This window comes from Heterodontus francisci, chromosome 2 (genome assembly GCF_036365525.1).
Source record: "Heterodontus francisci isolate sHetFra1 chromosome 2, sHetFra1.hap1, whole genome shotgun sequence".
Classification (NCBI taxonomy): Eukaryota; Metazoa; Chordata; class Chondrichthyes; order Heterodontiformes; family Heterodontidae; genus Heterodontus; species Heterodontus francisci.
The window spans coordinates 14,157,282-14,184,092 of record NC_090372.1 but is presented as its reverse complement, the minus strand read 5'-3'; the positions used below and the strand labels follow the sequence as shown (position 1 = coordinate 14,184,092).

Genomic DNA, 26,811 nt, shown 5'->3' with positions numbered 1-26,811 from the left:
CATAGGAACAGGAGTAGGCCATTTAGCCCCTTAGGCTGCTCCGCCATTCCACAAAATCATGGTTGATTTGCAACCTAGCTCCATATATCTGCCTTTATTCCGTATCCCCCAATATCTTCAGCTAATAACAATCTATCAATCCCAGTTTTAAAGTTAACAACTGATCTAGCATCAATTTCTGTTTGCAGACGAGAGTTCTAAACTTCTACCACCCTTTGCATGAAGAAGTGTTTCACCCTTGAAAGGTCGGGCTCTAATTTTTTGACTGTGCCCCTCTAGTGCTAACTCTCCAACGAGCCGAAATAGTTTTTCCCAATCTACTCCATCAGTTCCCCTTAATATCTTGAATATTTTGATCAAATGAACCCTTAACTTTCTAAATGCCAAGGAATACAACCCTAGTTTGTTTAATCTTTCCTTGTGGCTTAACCCTTGGAGTCTAGGTGTCATTCTAGTAAATATACACTGTACTACCTCCAATCCCAATAGACCTTCCTAAGTGTCGTGTCCAGAACTGCTCATAGTACTTCAGGCGTGGTCTAACCAGAGTCTAACTAGTCCTCTGGTTAGAAAGATCAGCATTCCAGTAGCCTTTTTGATTATTTTCCGTACCTATTCATGGCATTTTAAAGTCCAGTGTACCTGGACCCTTAAGTCTCAGTGGACCTCCACTGTTTCAAGCTTTTCACCATTCAGAAAGTACTCTGTTCTATCCTTTTTAGGTCCAAAATGCATGACCTCACATTTGCCCACATTAAAATCTATTTGCATTATTTTTGCCCATCACTTAATCTATGAATATCTCTGTATAATTTCATGCTTTCATCTACATTGCTTACAATACTGCCGACCTTTGTGCTATCGGCCAATTTGGATATGTAGTTTTCTATCCCATCATCTAAATTGTTAATGAACACCATGAATAGTTGAGGCCCCAAAACAGATCCACATGGGACACCAGGAGTGACATCCTGCTAATTAGAGTACCTGCCCATTATCCCTACTCTCTGTCTCCTTCTGCTAAGGTGCTATATAAAATATGATATAGTACAAAGGCAAATTTGAGCAAGCACATGGAGGCAATCACTTCCAATAGATTCTGGACTGAGCAATGAACTGAAAGTTTAGGAATGGCGAAAAGCAAGAAAACGCATGAAAAGAAAATAATGATTGAGGCATGTGCGGCAAAAGGCAGAAAGGCGTTCTGAAGAGTTATATCCGACTCAAAATGTCAACTCTGTTTCTCTCTCCACAGATGCTACTAGACCTGCCCATATTTCCAGCACTTCCTGTTTTTATTTCAGATTTCCAGCATCTGCAATATTTTGCTTCTATATTAAGGCAGAAAGCACTTCAAGGATTGCCAAAGCAATAAAGCAATTCCTATGCAATGGAAATAAATAATGAATATTGAACACAATAAACCTACAAATTGCCAAATACAGGTATTCTATAGGTAAGAACAGAACAGCTAACTGGGACATCAAATCTTTAACGGCTGCTAACATCACAAAGGATCTAATTTGGGGGAGACAAAATAGCCTTTTTCCAAGGACATCCCAGTGCTAATTCTAACTCTGTGTGGCCTGGAAGATTCAGCCAGATGATACCGCAACAGAGACAGAGTTTCATAGTTTCAACAAATATCCCTTCAACTTTAGGTGCTCCTTGGAAATATTTAGGAAGAAATTCATGGCCTTTACCCCATAAAATGTCAAGACAGGTGAACTAACACCATATGGTACTGGAACATCCATGGTCTGTGTTGAAGTATGTGGACACAAACCAGTGATCAACCGCTTGGGAATGGAACAGCCCAACAATTTCACTCAGGTTGTACAGGTTGATAGTATGCTTACCTCAAACAAACTAGTACGGTGCTCAAGTAAAGAAATATGGAACTTTTCCTAGTGTAAAGGGCAACAGCTGTAGCACTTGCTGACAACAGGGGGAAAAAAATCAAAGGGTTAGACTGTGGCAGGCTTTATACAGGAAGGGATTAGGGAAGATAACATTACTTTTAGAAGATAAAACTCCTGAGTAGAAAACTGTTCCCAGCTGATTGAAGACTATCTGAAAGTAAATACAGGTTCTGTGAATGAGCAAATCTGACTTGTAACATGAGATTGATATCTTGGAGTTTACTTCTGCCACAAGGAACAAATTGCAGGTCCACATTTTCTCGGAGAATTTAATCAGGATATTAAATATAAGATAGTCCATCTTCTTGTAAATTGCATATGGAATGTTTGTTTCAATAATGCATTGATGAATTGATTGTTTTTTTTCTCTCTCTTCTTGATACCATCTTTATATTTTCATGCCCTTGGAGCAATAACATAAAAACTTAGGAATGGCAGTAATCACATTAAATGAGCATCCAAATTTATTGTAATTGTCTAAATTCCACCCTGTAAAAAAGAACTTCAGTACAACTTGCCTTGATCAATCCCAACCAACACTCAGTAATGCTCAAAATCTCTGTTACCAGGTATACTTAAGAAAAAATTGAAAAGGTTAATAAATAACACTGCACACTTTCAATTTCAAGTTGTTGATCCTAATATATTTCACCAAGATAAATTACTGGAAGAACACCTTGGAGCATATAATTGGTACCTTGATATTAATGGTTCATGCCTATACCAGGAAAGGGGGAAGAGAGTTATTTATTACCTAAATAACATTTTGTTGAAAAATATTCCAAAACTACACATAATTTAAAACAGTTTTGCTGCTGTACGCTAAGCTACAATGTGGGTTTCAGTTCAGCTGGTTTGCTGTTTTACAGAAATTATTTGAATGAGTAAGTAACCATGATGGGTAAAGTAGATGGGAAAATTAATACTGGTAAAACCATCAGCTGAAGATTGTAAAATGATAGAGAAGCAGTTATTATGGTACAGAAGGAGGCCATTCGGCCCATTGAGTCCATTCTGACTCTTTGTAGAGCAGTCCAGTCAATCACATTCCCAGCTCTATCCCCATAGCTCTGCAAGTTTATTTCCCTCAAGTGATTACCCTCAAAACCAGAGATACATGGAAATTAACTAAATATAAGAATCAATATTGAGAAAATAACTGAGATATTTCACTGCAGTTCTACAAAATGGAATTGGGTAATTCACAGATCAAGTTATCACTCCACGTTATCCAAGTTATCACCTATAATACCAGCACTTATTGTGTTATTTCTTAAAACAATATAGATTCAATTAGGGCACGTGACTCACCATATTCCCCTGCAATTACAAAGTTGTAAATGTTTCATTCAACAGATTGTGTCCTGTTCTGGAGGAGTAAGTTACATTTCATGTTGCCACTCCACAGTCATGGTTTTCCCATTTTAATCAAAACAAAATTCAATTTACTTGCCTTTTTTCTCTGTTGGGACAGGTTCTGAAACCACAGTGAACTGCAGAACAGCAGGAAACAATGCAGAACAATTTCCCAAGCGTATAATTGGCTGGGAAAGGCTGACTTAAAAGAACAGCTACCCTTCCCTCAGATTCTTTGGAACGCTTGATTAATTTTGTTACTGCATTTCATATGCACTACGAAACATTTTTAGACAAAAGTCACTTTAGGAAATCAACAGTCTTCTGCATATCTATATAATGCTTTATGCTGAATAAAATGTGATTTCCTAGGGAAACAAAATATTTATAAAGCATAACAATGTTTTTATACTAAATGTTATGCATTATACATAAATCCTTTTGTATGAAAATAGGCAGAATTTTTTTTTCCGTGCATTACGTGTAATGAAAGTGTAAACAGGTTCTTCATCAATGGTTTATGATTTTCTTACATGCAGTTACAGAGGAAATCTTTCCCAATTGTTGGCATAGCTCATTAAGATTACTTTATATGGATATTACATTTCCTTAATTTTGAATTTTCCCCCTCCTTTCAGGTCTTCCCAAACATATATTCTATTCTGCAGCTGTTAATAATTGACTTGTCTCTTTTCCTTTCCTTGTGGTGAGCTTCAACATGGGCAACTGTGCCTTAAAAGAATGATGGGCATTCTACTATTAAAATAGCTTGTTGTAGGATAATGGTGTGCATCTTAAATTTAAAACATGGTTCAGACTGCTGGGTTACAGAGAATCTATAATGGATTCACTCCAGAGTGAACTTAGCAGCCCAATTCCTTTCCCCAACCAAGAATGAAAGCTTATTCTTCTGATTGTGTGTTTTATGTCAGTACAAATGGGCTGGTACAAGGTTGGTGTTAGCATTCTTACTACTCATGTGTCTACACAAATAAATATGCAAGCAACAGACTTGATATCATTGCTTTTTCGTTGCTTTCTGATTTATTGTATTTGAAACGATCTTGAGAATTGAGAAAATGTGAATAGTACAGATCTTGGACTGGTATCTGGAATAAACCAGTTAGAGTAAATATGTGTACCACTGTAAAATGAGTAGAGAGGAATACTGTTAAATGAATAATGCTTCTGCCAAGTCATTTTCTTCATTTAATTGTTCTATTCTTTTATCAGTTTTAACTGCTGTATCAGCTTTAGCAATAAGCTAACAATGGAATGAATGCAAACTAGATTGCAATTATAGTACTGTAAAAATGGCCACACAGTTGTTAAGGATAACAAAGTGCATTTATGACATTTGCTTCGTTACAACATACACACTACAGTGCAGTACAACAAATCTTTAATAAAAAGGTTCTGGTACACCAAACTATTTAACAACTTTACTCTGGCAATTCGGGAAATCTTCAGCACATTCAGCAAATTACTTTAACCTTATCAGCAAGAGAAAGAACCTGCTTTACAGGTAGCATTTTCATTATTCCCTCACCCTGCCTGGCAGAAACCAGGCAGCAGGGGGGCAGTTAAAATAGTCAGAGACATACCCAGTCCTTTTTGCCTCAAACTGAATGTCTGCAATTTTAATTTGTGGGTGGCAAGGACACCAATCCCAAGCTGGCAGAGTCCTCTTTAAATAGGCAGACCTGGTTCTGATGAAATTTGCTATTTTAACTGGGAGCCTGAGTGAGGGAGCAGTTGTGGTTTTTCGCACCAGGCCAAACCTACCAGGAACAGCAGTCAGAGCCTAAGAAGCAGGAGAGTCAGTGGAGCAGTTCTGAAGAAAGGACATCAACCTGAAATGCTAACTCAGTTTCTCACTCCACAGAGGGTGCATGACCTGCTGAGTATTTCCAGCATTTCTGTTCTTATTTCAGAAGAGGCCTAGGCAGGAAAGCTTAATTTTCTTTTTGGGTTTTGTTATGGGCCTGAAGTGCTCCTTTGTGTCCTATGTAAACAGTAGGCTTCTTCCCTCCCTCCCCTCCACCCCCACTTCCCTGATTGCAATTTTGTCCAGAGCCCACCCTCAACACATATCTGACTGCCAGAGACAGCTATCCCAGTGGCCACCTCTTGCCACCCAAATTCTAGCTCCCTCTGCCGACCAGGAAGTGGTTTCTGCCCAAGTTCCTGGCAGTTTGTTGCCAAAGAGTTGTACATCACTAAAACAAGGTTGTTATCTTCAGCATTAGCACCTAATCAGGTGGTTTTCACACCTAAACAAAAGCACTTGTCACATTGATTGCCAAAAGTCCTTCAGCCCTAGCACCTGACGAGCTGAAAAAGATTCAAACATCACTTCATTGGTTACTAGGCAATTTTCACGCCTAGACAAAAATGTTTGTAGAAAGTGCTTAACACATTGATTGGCAAAAAGGGCTCAACACATCAGCTTTGGGGAAGCATTACCACACAAATTAATTTTGCAATTCATTTAAATATTTTATTAATTCAAGTTATTCATTTAACAGAAACAGCTATCATTGCAAAAGATAAGACAGGGAGATTTTATTCTCAAACATTTTATTCTTTTTTCAGTTATTCATTTTGGTGGGCTTGACTGAATTAAGAGACTGGGTGCAGAACCTATTTAAATGTGATTAATTTGCAATTTGAAATGAAGGTACATTATTCAGTACACTGTGATACAACATTTTAAATAGAAAAATGTGAAACTATTTAACTTTGTTCACACTGATGAGCTATTTCTGAAATCTGGTAAATATCTCATAGAACCTTTAAGCAAAGTGAAAATATAAACATTCAGGATTCAAATTCCCAATGCACCCAGTTTTTAAAAATGTTATTGATCTTGTTTTCATTGGATTGGGTGCTTGTTGCATTCGATTCTGGCCTTTCAGTTCTGAGGTCATATCATCCCTAAATAATGGGATGAAAGCCATCTTTGCTGATTGTGTGAAATTAATTTGGAAATCAATTCAGTTCCTCGGTCTTAACCTAATTTCTAATAATAATGGGCCCAGAGAACCAAACTGTCCTTAATTTGGCATTAAATTTACATTCTCACACAAAAGTCACAGGATGGCTGGTGTAGAAAATGGAAAACTGACACGACTTTATAACGAGCTTTAATTGACTTGGGAATGCTTGATGCTGAATCAGGATAGATAGCCACGTGGGAAGTCCTTCAATCCGAAGCACTAATTTCCCTCAAACCTGCGAGCACAAAATTCATTACAAAAATTTATACTTTCTTTTGTCCATAGTCATTTAAAAAATAAAATACAAAAGATTTTTTCTAACATAGCTCAACCTACTTAATCAGATATATTGCCGTCTTTTCCCACTAGATATTTTAGCCCTTTCTATTGCCCCTTTCTTGTCCTCAACTACAATATAATCATTATTGGCTTTCTGGCTGGGTCCCTGTGCACCATATTGTTCACAGTTCCTCATGAACAATCTACCTTGCTCTGCCACCTTCCACATCAGGGCCCAAATTTATTCTCCCTAAGTACTAAAAAAACAGCTATAGTCAATCTTGATGCATCTAAGAATATATTTTTCCAGTATTATAACTTATAATATTTAGTATTTCACACTTGCCTTACCAAGACTCACTAGAATGGCTCTGCACTTGCTAGACTCATCTGATTTTTTCACAACCAGAATATATATTCTTTGGTCCCTTCGACACATTTCTCTATGCATCCCGTTACCTCATTTTAGAATTATAAGCCTCCAAGCAGCACTAGATGAGCTAACTCTGTCCCTATATTTTCACCTCTATTGACAGTTTGCATTACTTATTATTCCTTCAATGTATAAGGTCTCTGGAGTTAGATATGCTCTCTGAATCATATTTAATCGCAAAAGTTTCAATCTTGTAGTCATGTTGGGCCGAATCTTTCTCTCCTCCTGAAGTCGGGTTTCGTGGCAGGGGGATGGGGTGGGTGAGAAAACAGAGTAGCAGCGGGCGCCACAGAACCCGACCCCGGAATTGCAAGTTCCGATCTTGCCAGGGTCGGCAAAGCTCCCTGGCGGCACCTCAGTCGCTTTGCGGTGGGACCCTATTTTAAATATGTCAAGTACCTCTTTGCATCCATTTGAATGTAATTTGCCATGATCTTACCATCAGTTCCCAATCTTGAGCTCGACAAGCGGCCTTCACTTTCCCATCCATGAGAAGCTGGCGCCACCGGGGCGGGGTAGGGGTCAACTCTGCATTGTGTTATAGATAAAGGGGGTGGGGAGGTTAAGGGGGCAACTCTGCATTATTTTATGGATGGAGGAGAAGGGGGGCAACTCTGCATTATTTTATGGATAAGGGGGGAAAGGGGGCAATTCTGCATTTGTATATACTGTTTGCAGGGCTGGCATCCTTTTAAAGATGGCACTAGCACCTGCTCCTGCCTCAGGTGACGCCGTTCATGACATTGTCAATGCTCCCCCCACCATGTGATTTGGGGGGGTGCAGCTACCGTCATTATGGTAAGTGGCCACCCACTATGTGCGTCACGTGCGGGACGGCATCCATGTTCGGCGCCCGCTGCCACTCCTGGCAGCGGGACTACAATTATCCAGGCCACTGTGTGCCAATTTCCACATTTCTGTCCACTCATCCCAATCAACTTGCCAAGTTATTTTCTCATGCATTACAGGTTTTTCATGCGAATCTCCCCGATTTTAACTCAAAATAAAAATAGATTGCTGACACTGTTTTTACGGCTTTATTTACCCGACACAGTAGTGTCACTTCTGCTTTCACCAATTCTTGCTGACAGGCACTTTCTTACAAGAATTTATTGGTTGCTTTTGCTGAATACATTTCTTTCTTAGTTATTCAAAATATTGAGTTAACCTCAATGATCAGATCTTAAAATGATTTATTCCTTTTGCTTCCAAAATATTTTCATGTGTATGGCACCCCTCCATCATGAGATGCTTGTTGTTCCAAACTGGGACACTTCTTGCTCTCGCTATCCTTCTACTACTTTTCTAGAAATAAACCATGTAAACTGAATAGTAGGATTAGTCACCTTATTTATTTATTGACTAGGTCTAAAGCAGTTGTTCCAATTTCACTGAAATTTCTTCTTTTTATATTCAGATGCTGACCATTCAGCTGCTCCAAAACAAGGGTTATTCATGACTGATTTTGGATACCATTGACATCTTGATCACATCTATTTTGTCCTCTTTATACAAAAAAAACTGTGTACAGCATATTGTTGCAGTTTATGTTATGCATTTTCCAATACTAGTATCACCAGACATTTCATATGGGTCAACGTCTCCAAAAACCTGCTCTACTTTATGTTGCCAACTCAGAAGTTTCTGTCTTTAATGCTTGTTCAAAGGATCAAGCATTTATCCTGATTATTATACACACGAATTCGTCTGATCCTATTGAGTTGCATTCTAAATGAGTCTTTATATATTGAGTCTTTATCAACAGCCATCACTACTTACCAGCCTTGATATCGCCTCTAGTTTCTCTCTTATCTCAATCTAATTGTTTTGAGTCATAGCATAAAAGCACTCGTTTAAAAGTTTTCCATTTCCATTGCACTGCTTTCAAAATAGCGATCTATTTCCTTTCGTGAATTTCTAAAATTCCAAATCTTGCAAAACATGGTAACAAATAAAAAAGAACAGGAAAAGGCCTGCCACATCCAGACACAGTGTACTTTCCATACACCATTCCCTTACTTTCCTAGGCCTCTTGAATATGCATCATGAGATCTCCTGGGAGAAGCAGAAAGAGAGAAAAAAAATCCAAGGTCAATTTCGGGACAAACTCTGAGAAATTCCTCCAAAGGCAAACAGGAAAACCCAAGGACACCATGATGACTAGCTGACACAATCCCCAATGACCCACCTCCTTCTGCAGACGTGGAGCACGGCAGCTGTCCCGCACGTGACCCACGCAGCTGCGTCCCCAATCACGTGGCAGGAGTGGCATTGGCAATGCCATGAACGGCGTCACTTGATGCAGGAGCAGGTGCTGGCGCCATTTTTAAAAGGCTGCCAGCCCTGCAAACAGTGTATCCAAATGCAGAATTGCCCCCTTTCCCCCATTATCCATACACACAATGCAGAGTTGCCCCCTTCCACCACCCCCCCCCATCCAAACACACAATGTAGAGTTGACCCCGTCCCTGCCTCGGTGGCGTCAGCTTCTCATGGATGGATATTTAGAGATAAAAATAAGACTGTGTTTGCTGACAATGCCACCACTAGAGTGCGCCACAGTGGCACATGCGCAAATACAGCCTATGCCACTGAATCGTCTCAGTCTGCGATGTCAGGCAGCTGCCAGGATTAAAGACGGTGCTGCTCAAATAATCTCATGATGGCAACCTAAACACATGGCAGCACACAATGGCCGGAGGAGGGGTGGGGGGGGGGCAGCGAGCGGGCCGGGAAGGGCGGAGAGGGTGGGAGCGGGCCGGGAAGGGCGGAGAGGGAGGGAGCAGGCCATGGAGGGCGGGGAGGGAGCGAGCGGGCCGGGGAGGGAGCGAGCGGGCCGGGGAGGGAGCGAGCAGGCCGGGGAGGGAGCGAGCAGGCCGGGGAGGGAGCGAGCAGGCCGGGGAGGGAGCGAGCAGGCCGGGGAGGGAGCGAGCAGGCCGGGGAGGGGAGGGTGGGAGCAAGCCGGGGAGGGGAGGGTGGGAGCAAGCCGGGGAGGGGAGGGTGGGAGCAAGCCGGGGAGGGGAGGGTGGGAGCAAGCCGGGGAGGGGAGGGTGGGAGCAAGCCGGGGAGGGGAGGGTGGGAGCAAGCCGGGGAGGGGAGGGTGGGAGCGGGCCGCGAGGGAGGGGGGAGCGAGCGGGCCAGGGAGGGAGGGAGTGAGCGGGTGGGCAGGCAGTGAACAAGCAGGCAGGTGGGTGATCCAGCGGTCGGGGGTGTGACAAGTGGGTGGTGCGACAAGTGGGTGGTGCGAGCGGTGGTGGGGGGAGGGGAGATGCTGTGAGCAAGCGGGCCGGGGGGGGGGGGGGGTGAGCGGGCGGCGTGGGGCAGGAGGAGAGTGCACCCGCCATCAGCAAGGTCTTCGGCCGCGCTCCCCAGACCCCCTCTCCCCCCACCCCTGCTCTCTCCCCGCTCCCCAGACCCTCTCTCCCCTGCTCACTCCGGCCCAAATCCCCCCATCTGCCCGCATTATGGGATGACATCATCTGCGCATGCGCCAACCCGTCCTGGCACTGCGGAACACAGCGCATGCACAGAGGAAAAACCTTTTCACGCAGTGAGTGGTTAAGGTCTGGAATGCACGGCTTGAGAGTGTGGTGGAAGCAGGTTCAGTTGAAGCATTCAAAAGGACATTAGAATGTTATATGAGAAGGAAGATTGTGCAGGAGAAGGCGGGGAAATGGAACTAAGTGAACTGCTCTTTCGGAGAGCTGTTGCAGACACGATGGGCCGAATGGCCTCCTTCTGCACCGTAACAATTCTGTGATACTGAGCCACAGAGAGATAGAAGATGTGACTGAAAGCTTGGTTGAAAAGTGTTTTGAGATTTAATTTAAAGATGGAGAGAGAAGTGACGTGGAATAGGATTCAGGGAGGACACTCCTGATAAGCAAAGGTGGCTAAAGGCTCTGTGACCAATCACAGGGCAAAAGAGGATGCAATATACAAAAGAGTAAGAATGGAAAACCAAAGGCTGTGGGAAAGAATATAAGACTGCAGAAATAAGATCAAGTGAACCTTTGGATGGAAACAGGATGAGGCAAAGAAAGACAATCCCCAGGTTTATAAATGTAATCCATATGGGGTCAAGGATTCAATGCAAGTCAACATGGATGAGAATTTTGAACAGGTTGGAGTTATGGAGGGTGGGATACAGAAGCCCAGTAAGGTGGAGAAATTGACAAAAGCATGGATGAGAGTTTTAGTGACAGTGGGATGCAGTAGGGACAGAGGAGCAAAAGTTGCAGATTTGTAAGTAAGCTGGGTAGATGGTGGAAAAGGTGTGGGGTTTGAAGCTGAGCAAACAGGATGGCGAGTTTTTGCACTGCCTGGATCAGTATGGGCAAACAGCCAAGGAGAAGGAAATGGAGTCAGTGGCAAAACAGCGGAAATTATGCCAAGGGCCAAAAAGGATGGCTCAGTCTGATCAATATCCAGTTGGAATAAATTTTGATGCATCCATGACTTGATGTTAGACAGGCAGTGTAACAGTGCAGAAATTATCATGGGTCCAAGTGATGCAGTGGCACAGCTGAATGATGTAACTGAGGGGCATAATCTAGATAAAGGAGGACAGTACTTAGGTTCTGAGGATACTCCTGAAGTGGCTGCAAGGTGGCAGGAAGCAATGTTGGTGATAATTTACCTATAGTTGGACAAGTATGACTGTGCTAAATGAGGGGAGTTTTAAAAATCCATTCTTGGGATGAGGGCGTCACTGGAAGGCCAACATTTATTACCCATCCCTAGTTGCCCTCAATGCGGTGGATCTTCTTCTTAAAGCAGGTTGATACAACTGAGTAGCTTTCTTGGCCATATCAGAGGGCAGTGAAGAGTTAACTACCTTGGAATGCAACCGGAGTCATATGTAGACAAGACCAGGTAAGGATGGTAAGGTTTCCTTCCCTAAAGAACATTAGTTAGCCAGTTTTTTTTTTAAAACATGAAAATCCACCAGCTTCAAGGTCACTTTTACTGATACCAGCATTATAATTTAAGATTTTTCTTTCTAAAAACAGAATTGAAATTCTCAAACTGCCTGGTGAGAATAGAACTCATTTTCTCTGGATTACGAGCCCAGTAACATAATAATTATGCTGAACAACCGAGCAGAGGCAATAAAGGGTACCAAGTACTCTCACATTAACCAGTACAAGGATTGTATTATCCAATATGCACGGTGCCCTCCTAGGAGAGAGCCAGCCCACTATGGCTATATATGTGGCAGCCGCACTCAACTCCCACCTCCCGGCTCACACTAAGTCCGCCTCTGGCTGTCTTTGTAAGCACTTTCACATTATTTCATTGACTTCCTGGAAAGTCTCTATCTTCTTCTTCTTAGGCAGTCTCTCGGGAACAAGGATGACTTTCTTCCACTCCAGGTTTGTGGGTCCATAGGTGACAGAATAGTCCAAATCTGGATCCACATACTCTGCCAGATGGGGCAGGTGGTGTTTGGTGAGGCGAGTGAATGGGATGCTCAAATTTGCGAACGCTTCTTCTGCTGTTTGCACTTGGTTGCTGCCTGGGCTTGTTGACGTTGTTCGAATTGACTGACACCTTTGCGAATGCTTCTTCTCCATTTTGGGCAGTCTCGGGCAAGAGATTCCCACAAATTAGTGGAGATGTCACATTTTTGCAGGGATGCTTTAAGGACATTCCTGTCGCGTTTCCTCTGCCCTCCTGGTAGCCTCTTGTCATGACGGAGCTCAAAGTAGAAAGTTTGTTTTGGGAGTCTTGTATCAGGCATGTGGACGATGTGGCTCGCCCAACGTAACTGACTAGCCATGACAGTGTCTCGATACTGGGGATGTTGGCCTGAGAGAGGACACGGATATTGGGGCGCCTGTCCCGTCCACTGAATTTGCAGGATCTTGTAGAGGCACCGCTGGTGATATCTCTCCAGGGCTTGGAGATGGGCTTACAGACCTCCAGGGGTCCACAAACCCCAAATTGAGAATCACTGGTTTAATGGTATATCCTCTGTATGTGCACTGTAAAGCTGATCATGAGCTGCTTCTGTCTTTGTAACCAATGGCCTATTTAGTTATACTCACACAAGAATATCTTTTTCCTTATCATCCACCATAACGTAACCTTTCTAAACCCATCAGGTAAAATTCTGAATGCTTATGATGCAGCTACACTCTAATGCTACCTAATGACTCCTTATTCCTTAAATATCAAATACTGATATTGGGAGTTCCCCGTGTTGAAGTCTGAAGAATTACGTTGTTCATTCTTACTAGGTTTATGAAATTTGTTTCAAAGGTTTTATTAGGGTTTGAAAACATACTGATGTGAATTTTAACCAAAAATTATCAATAGTTCACATCAAATCATACACTTAGTTCCTTTTCTCTTTTAGAAAAAAGGTATATTGGAAATTGTTGCTTCTGCAGTGAACTGGATTTTGCATCAGATGCCACGTCACATCATTGCTCTTCCAGCTTCTTTAAAAAAAAAATGGGTAGGAAAGAAATCAATTTATTAATTATGTCTTAAAGACTTGAAGTACTGTGCTACAGAATTTATGACATTAAGTACAAGATCCTTCTCAGGACCTCAATGTTATTCAACTCCTCACTTGTAGGACATATGCGAGGAAAAAGTACAGAAACTGTCAGGGACAGCTGAGTCTAACAGTGAGACACAGAGGCCAAAAAAAACTTTTGATGGAACAAAAGGTCTTTGATCTTGTATACTTACTCCAGGCAGGGCTCCTGTTCCTAATCACTATATATTGTCTTCTACAAAGGGTATTAGAACATTAGATCCTTAATCCCAATTTAAATTTTGAGGCTGGAACAATTAACATTGTGTAAAAGGGCACTGGATAAGTATCTGAAAAATATGTACGGATATGGGGAAAGAGCAGAGAAATGGGAAGAATAAGCATTGGTACAAGCGCAATGGACCTAATCACCTTGTTCTGAGCTGTTATTTCTATGGTCTGATAAAAAGAGTCCCTGATTCTGGTATGGTAACCCTGATATTTGTGGACTTTGTCCCAGTTAGCATGGATAGAGGTTAAGGAAAGTAATCTTCCTAAACTTCCCTAATCTCTCAAATGATTATACTTTATGTCCCTTTAAATAATACCAAATTAATTCAATTTTTCTTGTTTACTTTTCAATTTCTACTAAATCAATTAAACAATTAAGGTGTCAACGTCGGCTCAGTGGATAACACTGGTCCCTCTGAGTCCGAAGGATGTCCGTTCAGAGAATTAAGCACATAATAGAACCATAGAAAAATTACGGCACAGAAGAAGGCCATTCAGCCCATTGTGCCTGCGCCGACCAAAAAAACTAGCCGCCCAATCTAATCCCACCTTCCAGCACCTTGCCTGTAGCCTTGCAGGTTACAGCACTTCAGCTGCATGTCCAGGTACCTTTTCAATGAGTTGAGGGTTTCTACCTCCAGCACTGTTCTTGGCAGTGAATTCAGACACCCACCACCCTCTGGATGAAAAAAGGTTTTCTGCATGTCCCCTCTAATCCTTCTACCAATCACCTTAACTCTGTTCTCCCTGGTAATTGACCTCTCTGCTAGGGGAAACTGGCCCTTCCTCTCTATCTAGGCCCCTCATGATTTTGTACACCTCAATTAAGTCATCTCTCAGCCTCCTCTGTTCTAAGGAAAACAACACTAGCTGATACAATCTTTTCTCATAGCTGCAACCTTCAAGCCCTGGCAACATTCTTGTAAATCTCCTCTGTACTCTCGCCAGAGCAATTATGTCCTTCCTGTAATGTGGTGACCAGAACTGTACGCAATACTCCAGCTGTGGCCTAACCAGCGTTCTATACAGTTCCAGCATTACATCCCTGCTTTTGTATTCTATACCTCATTCTATAAAGAAAAGCATTCCATATCCCTTCTTCACCACTCTATCTACCTGTCCTGCCACCTTCAGGGACCTGTGGACATGCACTCCAAGGTCTCACTCTTCCTCTACCCCTCTCAATGTCCTCCCATTTATTGTGTATTCCTTTGCTTTGTTTGCCCTCCCCAAATGCATTACCGCACACTTCTCTGGATTGAAATTCCATTTGCCACTTTTCTGCCCACTCAACCAAACCATTGATATCATTCTGGAGTCCAGAGCTATCCTCTTCATTATCAACTACACGGCCAATTTTTAAGTTATCAGCAAATTTCCCATCATGCCTCCCACATTTAAGTCCAAATCATTAATATATACCACAAACAGCAAGCAAACCAACACTGACCCCTGTGGAACGCCACTCGAAACTTCTTTCCATTCGCAAAAACATCCGTTAACTACTACCCTTTGTTCTTGTCGCTGAGCCAATTTTGGATCCAACCTGCCACATTCCCCTATATTCCACGGGCTTTCATTTTTCTGACCAGTCTGCCTTGTGGGACCTTGTCAAATGCCTTACCAAAATCCATGTAGACAACATCCACTGCACAACCTTCATTAATCCTCCTTGTTACTTCCTCAAAAAACTCAATTAAGTTTGTAAGACATGACCTTCCCTGAAACAAATCCATGCTGACTATCCCTGATCAATCTGTACCTTTCTATGTGGAAGTTTATCCTGTCTCTCAGAACTGATTCTAATAATTTACCCACCACCGAGGTCAGACTGACCAGTCTATAATTATTTGGCCTATCCCTTTCTAAACAATGGTATAACATTCGCAGACCTCCAATCCTCGCCTGTTATCCAGTGAGGATTTGAAGATGATCATCAGCGCATCTGCTGTTTCTTCCCTGGCTTCCTTTAACAACCTGGGATGCAATCCATCTGGCCCTGGCGATTTATCTACTTTCAAGGATATCAGGCCTTCTAGTACTTCCTCTCTCATTATGCTGATCATATCTAATATTTCACACTCCTCCTCTTTTACTACATCATCCCTCTCCATTGTGAAGACAGAGACAAAAACTCATTCAGAACCCTGCCCACATCTTATGCGTCCACGCATAAGTTCCCTCTTATATCTCTGATAGGCCGTACCCTTTCCTTAGTTATCCTCTTGCTCTTAATGTACTGATAAAACATATTTGGGTTTTCCTTGATTTTACCTGCCAATAATTTTTCATATCCTCTCTTTGCTTTTCTAATTTCCTTTTTTAATTCTATACTCCTCTAGGCTTTCTAAAGTATTAAGCTTTTTGTGATCGTCATAAGCTTTCTTTTTCTGCTTTAACTTATCCTGTAATCCAGGCTGTCACTTCAGTCCAGTTACTGAAAGAGGTCTGCACCATTGGAGGTGCTGTCTTTCAGATGTTAAACTGAGGCCCTGTCAGCCCTCTGAGGTGGATGTAAAACGATGAAGCACCATGACAACTTACTACATCTGACTGAGCATATTCTCTGATGCTTTATCAAGTAAAGGGTGCACATTGGCAGTTTTCTGGACAGGTTAGAGTGCATGGGAAAATTGGATGAATTTAGTTCTCATGATAAAGTTAAACATTCTATCCATTTTTTTACATAATACTTAGATACTGTATTAAAAAAAATAAATTGATAAAATTTATGGCAATTTGGGAAGCGCATAAGCATCTTTGAGGAGTTGGTACCATGGTGCACCAGCAGCGGGATGCTATGATTACAGCATGACAAGTTTAAAAAAAAAACAGTGCATGCACGTAATATTTTTCAATATATTACAGGTGTGGGTGCATCGTTCAACAATAATCACATAAAAATAATCACTTATTTATGTAAAGCTTCACTGTAATGGAAAAAATAATGTCAAACGTAATTGGATCCTTATAAAACGATTAATTTTCTAACTTGCATACAAACATACAAATTAGGAGCAGAAGGAGGCCACTCGGCCCTGCTCCGCCATTTAATAAGTTCATGGCTGAACTGATTACTCCACATTTCCACCTGCCCCCAATAACCTTCCACCCCTTGATAATCAAAAATCTATCTAACTTTGCCTTAAAAATATTCAAAGACTGATTCCACTGCCTGTTGAGGAAGAGAATTCCAAAGACTCACAACCCTCTGAGAAAAAAAATTTCTCATCTGTCTTAAATGGGCAACCCTTTATCTTTAAACAGAGACCATTGTGAAAGTAAAGAAATATTTTCATAAAAAGGTCAAAATATGCACATAAGATTAGTTTCCTGTATGAAAAGATGTAGATTAACAACTGTAGGAATGAGCAGAAATGGCAATTGATAATTAGAAAAAATGATCACCTCTAAGATAGCTGTCAAATCTATAGAATATAGTCTATCAGTAATAACAGCAAACTCCAACAAGTTCCATGGTATATATGTTGACATGTAGGATACTGACAGTAAGTACATTCTAAAATATTTTCAGCAAGTTTTTTATTTCTGAAGGAAAAAATGTTTGTCTTAAATAAGGATGTACAAATTTAGAAAAAAGTTGACGTCACAATTATGTACTAAATTGAGAGAATTTGATAGTTAGGAAGCAATGTAGCTCACAAATTAGATTTTTGAATTGTTTTGACATTTTTTTTAAAAGAAAAAAAAAGACTTGCATTTTAACAATGGTTTGTTGCATCTTTCAGAAATATCTCAAAAGTGCTTCACATGGAACAAATGATCCTGACGTGCAGTGACTAATTATGTAGGCAAAGACAACATCATTTATACCCAGAAGCATTCAATGAACGAGATGAATTTTGGTGGTATTGGTTGAGGACACTTACTAACAGGAGACATAAAGAACTTTAATACAAAAGCAAAATACTGCAGATGCTGGAAACCTGAAATAAATGCTGGCAATACTCAGCAGGGCTGGCAGTATCTGTGGCGAGAGGAACAGAGATAACCTTTCGGGTCAATGACCTTTCATTAGAATCCAGATGAAAGGTCGAAATAAAGGTTAACTCTGTTTTTCTCTCCACAGATACTGCCAGACCTGCTGAGTATTTGCAGCATTTTCCCTTTTAATTTCACCTAAACAACTCTCTACTGTTTAAACAGTAACATTTCAGCAGCATTATGTTTTGTGCTCATCAAGCATTCCCAGGTAAGGTATAGTACAGTCAGGTGCTGGGTAAAAACTGCCTCAACTCTGTCCCAAAGCATACTCTAACCCCAACCTGAGCAATGGATCACCTAACTGTAGCAGTGTAACCTTTTTTTTCCATTTTCCGCACCAGTCTGGGTGAATTTGCTACTTAGTAAGAAAGAATGAATTTGCAATTATGGAGTGCCTTGCAGGATGTCCCAAAGCGCTTAACAGCCAAAGTTATTATGAAGTGCATCATTGTTTTAAGGAAGGAAAGTGCAGACAATTTGCAAATAGCAAGGTTCCATAAACTGCAATGAGATAATGACCAGTGATACTGGTTATACAATAATTAGCCATGACACCAGGCAGAACTCCACTGCTTTTCTTTCAATAAGGTCATGGGATAACTTACGTCCACCTGAGGGCAGGCAGGATCATGGTTTAATGTCTCATCTGAAAAAAGGCATCTCTGACAGTGCAACACTCGCTCAGTATGGCAATGTCGTGTCAACCTAGATTATTCACTCACGTCTCTGGAGTGGAAGTCACAGCCTACTGACTCAGAGGCAAGAGTGCTACTACTAAGCCAAGGCTAACACTTTATTAGTAAATTAGGGACAGTTTTGTGGTATAGGCACGTGTGCACAAGGAACCCGACAGCCAGTTAACAGAGGGCTGATTTTGAAACTTGATTCCAGAGGTAAAAATGTCAATATGTAACCCACAGTGTAAGTAAATTTTCTAGCGTGCGATCTTTAATGCCCATCTGAACCAGCAGAACAGGTTAATAGCTCATCTTATGGATAATGCAGCAATCTCAGTAATGAACTGGAGTGTTAGCCTAGATTACATGATCAAATCCTGGAGTGGGTCTTGACTCAGAGCTGAGAGTTCCATCATCTGAGTAAACCTGACACATTGGGATTTAGAATTGAAATGTAGAGCATTCTACATAAATTTAACATGAATGTGGAGCGAGACAATTGTATAATGTTATGCGATATTCTGTTCTGCCAGCTTATAAGAAAGAGGCTTACAATCATCCAACAACTCTATAAATACAGTGCTAATTTAGATTACTGTGTAAATTGTTAATGAAAAATTAATCTGCACTCAGAAACATGCTCAAGCTTTTGCTGCATGTGTCAAATCAAAATTCAGGAGAAAAATCTTTGCTCAGAGTAGAGAGAACATGGAACCTGCTGCCACATGGAGTGGTTGAGGCGATTAACTTAGATGTAATTAAGGGGAAGCTAGATAAATACATGAGGGAGAAAAGAATATGTTAACAGGGTGAGATGAAGTAAGATGGCATGAGGCTTGTGTGGAGGATAAACATTCGCATTGACCTGTTGAGCCAAATGGCCTTTTTCTGTGCTGCAAAATCCTATGTAATTCTATGTAACTATGTATGTAACAATGATGTCAAAGGCAATGTTTTAAAGAAAGATATGCATTTATTTAGCGCTTTTCACAACCACCAGACACCTCAAAGCATCTTACAGCAAATGAAGTACTTTTGAAGTGTAGTCACTGTTGTAATGTAGGAAAACAATGAAACAATGTCTTTCAAACCATAATTTGAAAACCTCTTGAAACCGGCAGAACATTTTATAAATTATAGCAGGTTTACATTAAGAGTACTAAACAAATGATGAGTATTTGTTATTCTATGGTAGTTAACTATTTGATGAAGAGCCCATTATTCATGAGGAGCGGGGACTGGGACTGATTGATCTTTACAGAGAGCCAGCATGGACTCGATGGGATGAATGGCCTCCTTCTATGTTCTTATGACTCTATGAGACTTTAATATTAGCTATTATGTAACAACAGTTTATATCATATGACAAAGTTCAGCTACTGCCAGAGCAGATAAAATTAGTTTGGCAATATTGGAGTGAACTCGAGCACTAACATTTGATGCTACACTGCGTTAGTGCAAGAAAACCATAATCTTTTTGGCTCTTGTCTTACCTTCTTGCCCGAGATTGTTTTGATTCTTGCACCTTACATCACTCATGTCCCCAAGCATCTATACTTAGCTGGGATCTTGACAAGTGCTTACAAAAAGCAAAAGAAAATTCTGTTTGATGATTGCTTTTAGCTACTAAACTTACTTTATACCTCTATAAGCTCTTATTCCAGTCTTCAAAAAGACAGAGCATTGTATTTGACCTTGCTTTAATTTAAAAACATGAAACAAATTTATTAATCATAAGACGAACATTAGTCAAATCATATAGTTTATAATATTTACAATAGACATCTTTCCACCTAACTCTGAAGGATAAAATAATAAAAAGTACAACTCAGAACGAAACTAATTCTTTGTAATTAAGTTTTTAATTTCCCTGAATTTCTTACCACTCTGGAAGTGTAATTAATCAAAACTATTTCTTGGAAATTGAAAACTCAAGTTTCTCACTTTTAGAAGTTGCAGGAGTTGCTGGTCCTGTTCAAACTGATCCCTAAACAGATTTAGAATGAATACCAATACGGGCATCAAAGTCGACTTCCCCTTTTAGAAAGTACAGGTTTAAAAATGTTTGGAAACCCAAGGATAAACAGTGCTCTGTTCGGCATTCAGGTCAAAAGATTTTATTATGCCAACTACATACCTGTGGGGCTTCAAATATGAATTGTATACAAGATCTAATGGTGGAACCTGAGCATTTGGATTGATTTTCTTAAGTTGAGGCACATCAATATCATAGGCAGTTTTGGTTTCAGTGCCTCTATGCATTGGCTGGACAGTGTCTCAAACTCATTTCATAGAGATCTTTTTTCAGGTGACAGGGAAGATCTTTACTCAATAATTCTAGGCTGGATTCAAACTCTATTCCTACAGGTGAAGCCATGCAGTGCTCTCAAAACCTTAATGGTATAGTGCTGACCACAACTATATTTTGGTAATAATGTGGGCATCAAGAGAAAATTGACATCAAAATACAAGATATTTTGCAAAATGCTACACTTATTTTATCTGGATGGTTAACCTCAGTAACTGCAGTTATTTATTTCTGAGCCATCATACTTACAGCACTGGCTTGCCTGGTCCCAAAGGGAGGAACATAATATTCTGATTTTTTTTTTTAAACAAGCATGGACATGTGTCCTGAAGTTGCAATGAAATTAAGTGTTTACTGGAGCATCGGGCAGAATTTTAATCTTCCAAGCTTGACATTTCAGTTTCAAATTAAAATGTAAATTTATTAACACAGATGTGTTACAACAACTTTAATGTACAGCTGAACCTTTTTCTTTAATGTGTTTATTTGATGAGCTTAAGACCAATGGATGCAGAATATTTGCCAACTGTCTGACAATCCAACTATCTGACAATCCACCTGTCATTTCATAGGAATCATGAGGAACAGAAAAGCTAATCTATTTGCTGCAATGAACAAACTCAATATGTATTCAAAGCATACATACAGTATTGGATTTAAAAAAGACTGCTATGTCTCATCTGAGCTGCAGGGGGTGCAAGGAGCTCAGGCTGCTGCTAAATAAAAACCCACTAATTAAGTTTCAAATCACGGGTAGTCAGTATGATTAAGGAGCTAACAGTTAATGTCACAAATGGTTATTTTACTGATGGTCAGGGTAGAATTATTTTGTTCAACAATTTTTAATTCAGACCTTCCTTCTTTGATAAGCACATGAGAAAACCTTTAACAGCTATCCATTACAAACTGAATGCATCAGATCTTTCCAGTCAACAAAATTGCAAGAACTAGATAATAAAATCTACTCGAGTCAAAGAACAGTTTACTGTAGAAAGTAACCAAACCCATCATGTGAAAATACACAAACAGACAATAAATTAAATACATCCTGCACAGTGATGTCATAATCGTCATTCTTCCTGTGTGAATGTCATCTTGAATTAGGAACCATTTCTGTTCACCTGAAAGGTACTAATGGCATTTAAACTTAAATAATTTCCTTCCTTGCCTTTATAAAATTTAAACCACACTTCAGTCCAAACAATAAATATCTGGCAGAAGTTTAAGTTTGTAATCAAATTTGTGGTGGGGATAGGGGGAGGTGTTGGCTCTGAATTGCAGGAGCTTCACTCTTACAGTGCACATCTGAGCCTAGTTATTAAAGTAATACCTTCTAATCACATTTCCAAGTAGCAGTTATGCTGCATTTCTATACCACTGATATTCAAACTAGCGTATCTTAGCGGTTCATGAGAGAATCCTGGGAGTTCCTTGGAATTATCTTATTTCTGTCAGTCATTGTTCTATTCTGTATTTATTGACTCACTAGTACATTATTTCTGCTGTATGTTAATAGATTTAAGACACATTTTTGCAGTTATATCAAGTTTTCGGAACTCCGCGTTCAAATCCTTCCAATCAGGTTTCTGTCCCTACCACTGTGCCGAAACAGCTCTTATCAAAGTCACAAATAACATCCTATGTGACTGTGACAAAGGTAAACTTTCCCTGCTCAACCTTCTCAATCTGTCTGCAGCCTTTGACACGGTTTACCTCCTCCTCCAACATCTCTTCAATGTTGTTCAGCTGGATGGGACTGCACTCACCTGGTTCCATTCTTATCTATCTAATCATAACCACAGAATCACTTGCAATGGCTTCTCTTCCTGACCCCACACCGTTACCTCTGGTGTTCCCCATGGATGTATCCTTGGCTCCCTTCTATTTCTTGTCTACGTGCTGCCACTCGGTGATGTCACCTGAAATCACAGCGTTAGTTTTCACAAGTATTCTGATGACACTCAGCTCTACCTCACCACCACTTCTCTCGACTCCTCCACTGTTGTTAAATGATCAAAACTGGGTAACCGACATCCAGTACTGGATGAACAGAAATTTCCTCCACTTAAATTTTGAGAAGCTGAAGCCATTGTTTTTTGGTCCCCTCTCCAAACTCCATTCCTCTCCCTGGCAACAGTCTGAGATTAAGCCAGTCTGTTCTAGCCTCGGTGTCACATCTGACCCCAAGATGAGCTTCTGATCTCATATTCATGCCATCACTAAGACCATCTACTTCCACCTGCGTAACATCACCTGACTTTGACCCATCTCAGCTCATCTGCTGATGAAACCCTCATTTATGCTTTTGTTACCTCTAGACTTGACTGTTCCAATGCACTCCTGGCTGGTCTCCCACAATCTACTCTCTGTAAACTTGTCATCCAAAACTCTGCTGCCTGACTCTTAACTCGCTCCAAGTCCCGTTCTCCTATCACCCATGTGCTTGCTGACCTACATTAACTCCAGGTCAAGCAAAGTCTTGATTTTAAAATTCTCATCCTTGTTTTTAAACCCCTCCAGGGCCTCGCCCCTCCCTATCTCTAATCTCCTCCAGCCCCACATCCCTCCAAGATATCTGTGCTCCTCTAATTCTGGCCTCTTGTGCATGCCTGGTTTTAATCGTTCTACCACTGGTGGTCGCACCTTCAGTTGCCTAGGCCCCAAGCTCTGGAATACCCTCCCTACACCTCTCCGCCTATCCACCTTACTTTCCTCCTTTAAGACACCCCTTAAAACCTACCTCTTCGACCAAGCTTTTGGTCATCTGACCTAATATCTCTGTGGCTCAGTGTCATATTTTATTTTATAATGCTCCTGTAAAGCGCCTTAGGATGTTTTATTATGTTAAAGGTGATATATAAATGTAAGTAGTTGTTCTTCTTTAGGGTAGGATACTGGCTTTTAGATGTTAGCACTGGTGCCAACTGAGAGTGCATCCCAGAGGGCTCCTGAATTTGCAGGGAATTCACAGTCTGTGTTAAAAGATGTGGGAAAACAATTTGAAAACTGTTGTTCTATACTGATGTACATTTGCTTTTAGTCTATAACTAGGGAAGGGAGTGTCACAATACAGGACTTCATCAATTGATGGCGATACAAGATAATAAATCTAAATATAAAATACTACAGCAAATATTTAGTTAAGTTAATGTAGACATTTATAATACAAACGTGTGAGATGTGTAATCTGTTCAAAGATTTTTAAAGAGAGAAAATAAATCCATGCAAAATTGATCTTCATTGGTTTTGCAGCACACTAAGATTATAAAAAATATATATAAAATTGTATTTGATAAAACTGTAATGTGGGCAACTGGATCAATCATGGTCCCTTCATTTCCAGGACCTGGGTTGGAATCAAGCCTAAATTTATCAGCCAGCTGTAAGAGCTCCATGTGAATTGTGTTTGGCTGTCTCAACCCAGTTGCTTGTGGGTGTGTGTCCAAAGCACTAACTGCTCAACAGACATAACTTGGCAATATCACTTAGAGCCACCACAGAAATGGCTAATGTAAGAAGTGGAAATGTCACAGTAGGGGTGTTCTTCTGAGGCTGTAACCAAGGCATATGGTTGCGGCCAAGGAAAGAAGAGTTTTATTCGACAGTTGGTTGTGTCATACTTAACCTAGCAGTGCTTGATGCTGATGCTGAGCCTGAAATACAAAAGTGTTTCATTCCTCAAGACTGACATTACTGTTTGTGATGAGCACACACCGGTGGTGGATGGGAGGTGGGGACGATGGTTATAATATTACTGCAAAACAAGGAAAATCAAAAAGAATAACATTTATTTAAATTAAAATTGAAAATAAAATGTGGCTGCTTAGGGCAATATGTAGGGAAACAACCCCTCAACTAGTATCAATGGACTTTCTTTAATTGATCAGCTTTACATGGTGGGGTGGGGGGGAGGTTCCAGGCAGATGATACTTATGTTTTTTTTTCTACTTCAACTGGAGTTGGGAACATTTAATTTTCACAAGGAATTGTCCTTTCAGAAGTGGCAGAGAACTGGAGGGAAAGAAAATCAGATGTTGGCCAACTTCAACATGAACCACAACAGCAGCAACTTCTGCTCCAAAAAAGCTGCTTAGTTACTTTAACCTAGTTAGTGTACAAGTACACTGTAGCAAAGATTAAATGAAATTATATTATATATGAAGTATATGGAACAATTGGCTGTTGGACAAATGCTAATGACAGCTCTGTTTTCAAACATTACTTAAGTTTTATTCAGTCTGGGTAAAGAAAATCATCCTATGAAAGTAAATCCACATAATATGGTCTGGTTAATTAGAAATTTTAACCCACATTCTGCCTGGCTAATCCACTTAATTCTGCTATGCCGCTTAAGTGTTCAAATGGCTATATTATGGCTTGAAAGAAACTCCCATGTTCACCAGCTTTCGAGAGAATGTAAATTTTCCTGTACAGTTACAAACAATTTATATCAATTTGGTGCCCTACTGGAGTAACTAATTATTCAAATACTTGACTTGAAAACCACCAGGTCCAGTGTAATGTTGTTGGGATTAATAGCCCTGAACCATTAAAATGCAATGCATCACCAGCCCATGCAGAGCATTGATTATATAGTTGCAAGTCGATGTTTCTTTGAAAGAGCCAAAGCAGCTATCATAAGTTAAGTGCAGGGCTTATTTATCTGGCTGGGGTATACTTATTTCAATAAAAAGGCTACAACTTCTAAAATTTGGCTACTACTCTGAATTCAGTTTCATTTTATGAAGAATTCATATCCAAAATATTAAAATTCTCTTATTGCCAATAAATTCGTGTGTTCTGGCTACTTTGTTCAATTTTTGTGATCAATTGGTTCTTTAACCTATGACAAGACAGATTTTCCATGACAAGTGCTGCATTCATTTAACAAAAAATAAAATGTTCTCATTGATTGTTGTCATATGCAGGGCTAACTACTCATCGCTCAGCAGCATTATGAATCAAATACATTAATGTCTAAGCAGAGATTATTCTACCCTCCAATTCCACTTTAATGTCAAAGTAGTTCAATTTTGACCATTTTATCTGATGCACTCTTGAGCACAACCAGAAATCTGTTGCTTTAAATTGGAAATAAATACAATTATACCCCTTCAAACTTCTAGTAACATAATCAAAGAGCCATCCATCTGTAAACCAAATATAACTGGGTGCTGAAAGGATCTTGGTTCAGTTCAATAATCAGTGTTAACAAGTAAGATGAATTAATGCTTTATAAGTACACTCTGCTTAAGTGATCACTCCTGGGTGCTAAGTGCTAAGACTGAGTCAGGGGGTGCTGAAGAAAAAGATATGTCCAGAATTTCCTGGTGGTGTGGAACATAATCTTAGCATAAAATAGCTATGAAAGCAATGGAGAGGGCAGAGAATTGGGCAGGACTCAAAAATGTGGATAGCTGCAACAAAGATGAATAAAGGGGAATTCCTACTGGGGGCTGAGGAAAGCAGAAGTTCTGTCCACTCCATGACAATGACATAAGAGAGAGGCAATGCTGGCAAGATAATCTCTCCCCACCTGAGTCACCATAGCTCCTGCCTTCTGAGTGGCCAGTGATTTGCGTGGAAAACACCAGCGTTCAAGTTCATGGGGGGTTGCAAGTACAATCCACCAGGGTGTCCATATTTGAACACATTTTAACAACCAGGAACATCCTGCAAGAAAACAAAGACCTCGCAGCAGGCTTCTGCTGTAGACCACAAAATGCTCCAATTGATTTTCTTGGACAATAGTGGGTTAGTGGCATGTATGTGAAAAAGAAGTATCTGTCAAAGATCAGAAGGGAGCACAGGGGCGGCACAGTGGCGCAGTGGTTAGCACCGCAGCCTCACAGCTCCAGGGACCCGGGTTCAATTCTGGGTTCTGTGTGGAGTTTGCAAGTTCTCCCTGTGTCTGCGTGGGTTTCCTCCGGTTTCCTCCCACCGCCAAAAGACTTGCAGGTGATAGGTAAATTGGCTGTTACAAATTGCCCCTAGTGTAGATAGGTGGTAGGGCATATGGGATTACTGTAGGGTTAGTATAAATGGGTGGTTGTT

The 26,811-nt window shown here is 40.6% G+C and overlaps 1 protein-coding gene across 2 annotated transcripts in view; it reads right to left on the bottom strand.

Annotated features, from left to right (window-relative positions):
* Window positions 1–26,811, bottom strand: part of lyrm4 (LYR motif containing 4) — a 218,872-nt gene that overhangs the window by 81,860 nt on the left and 110,201 nt on the right. The window contains exon 3 of one of the 2 annotated variants that reach the window (XM_068054483.1): window positions 5,365–6,512. The exons of the other annotated variant lie outside the window; for it this stretch is intronic. Coding sequence (XP_067910584.1) covers window positions 6,507–6,512 — 6 coding nt within the window. The 3' untranslated portion in view covers window positions 5,365–6,506. Of the gene's footprint in view, window positions 1–5,364; window positions 6,513–26,811 lie in introns of those variants that run through there. 2 annotated transcript variants of the gene reach the window in all.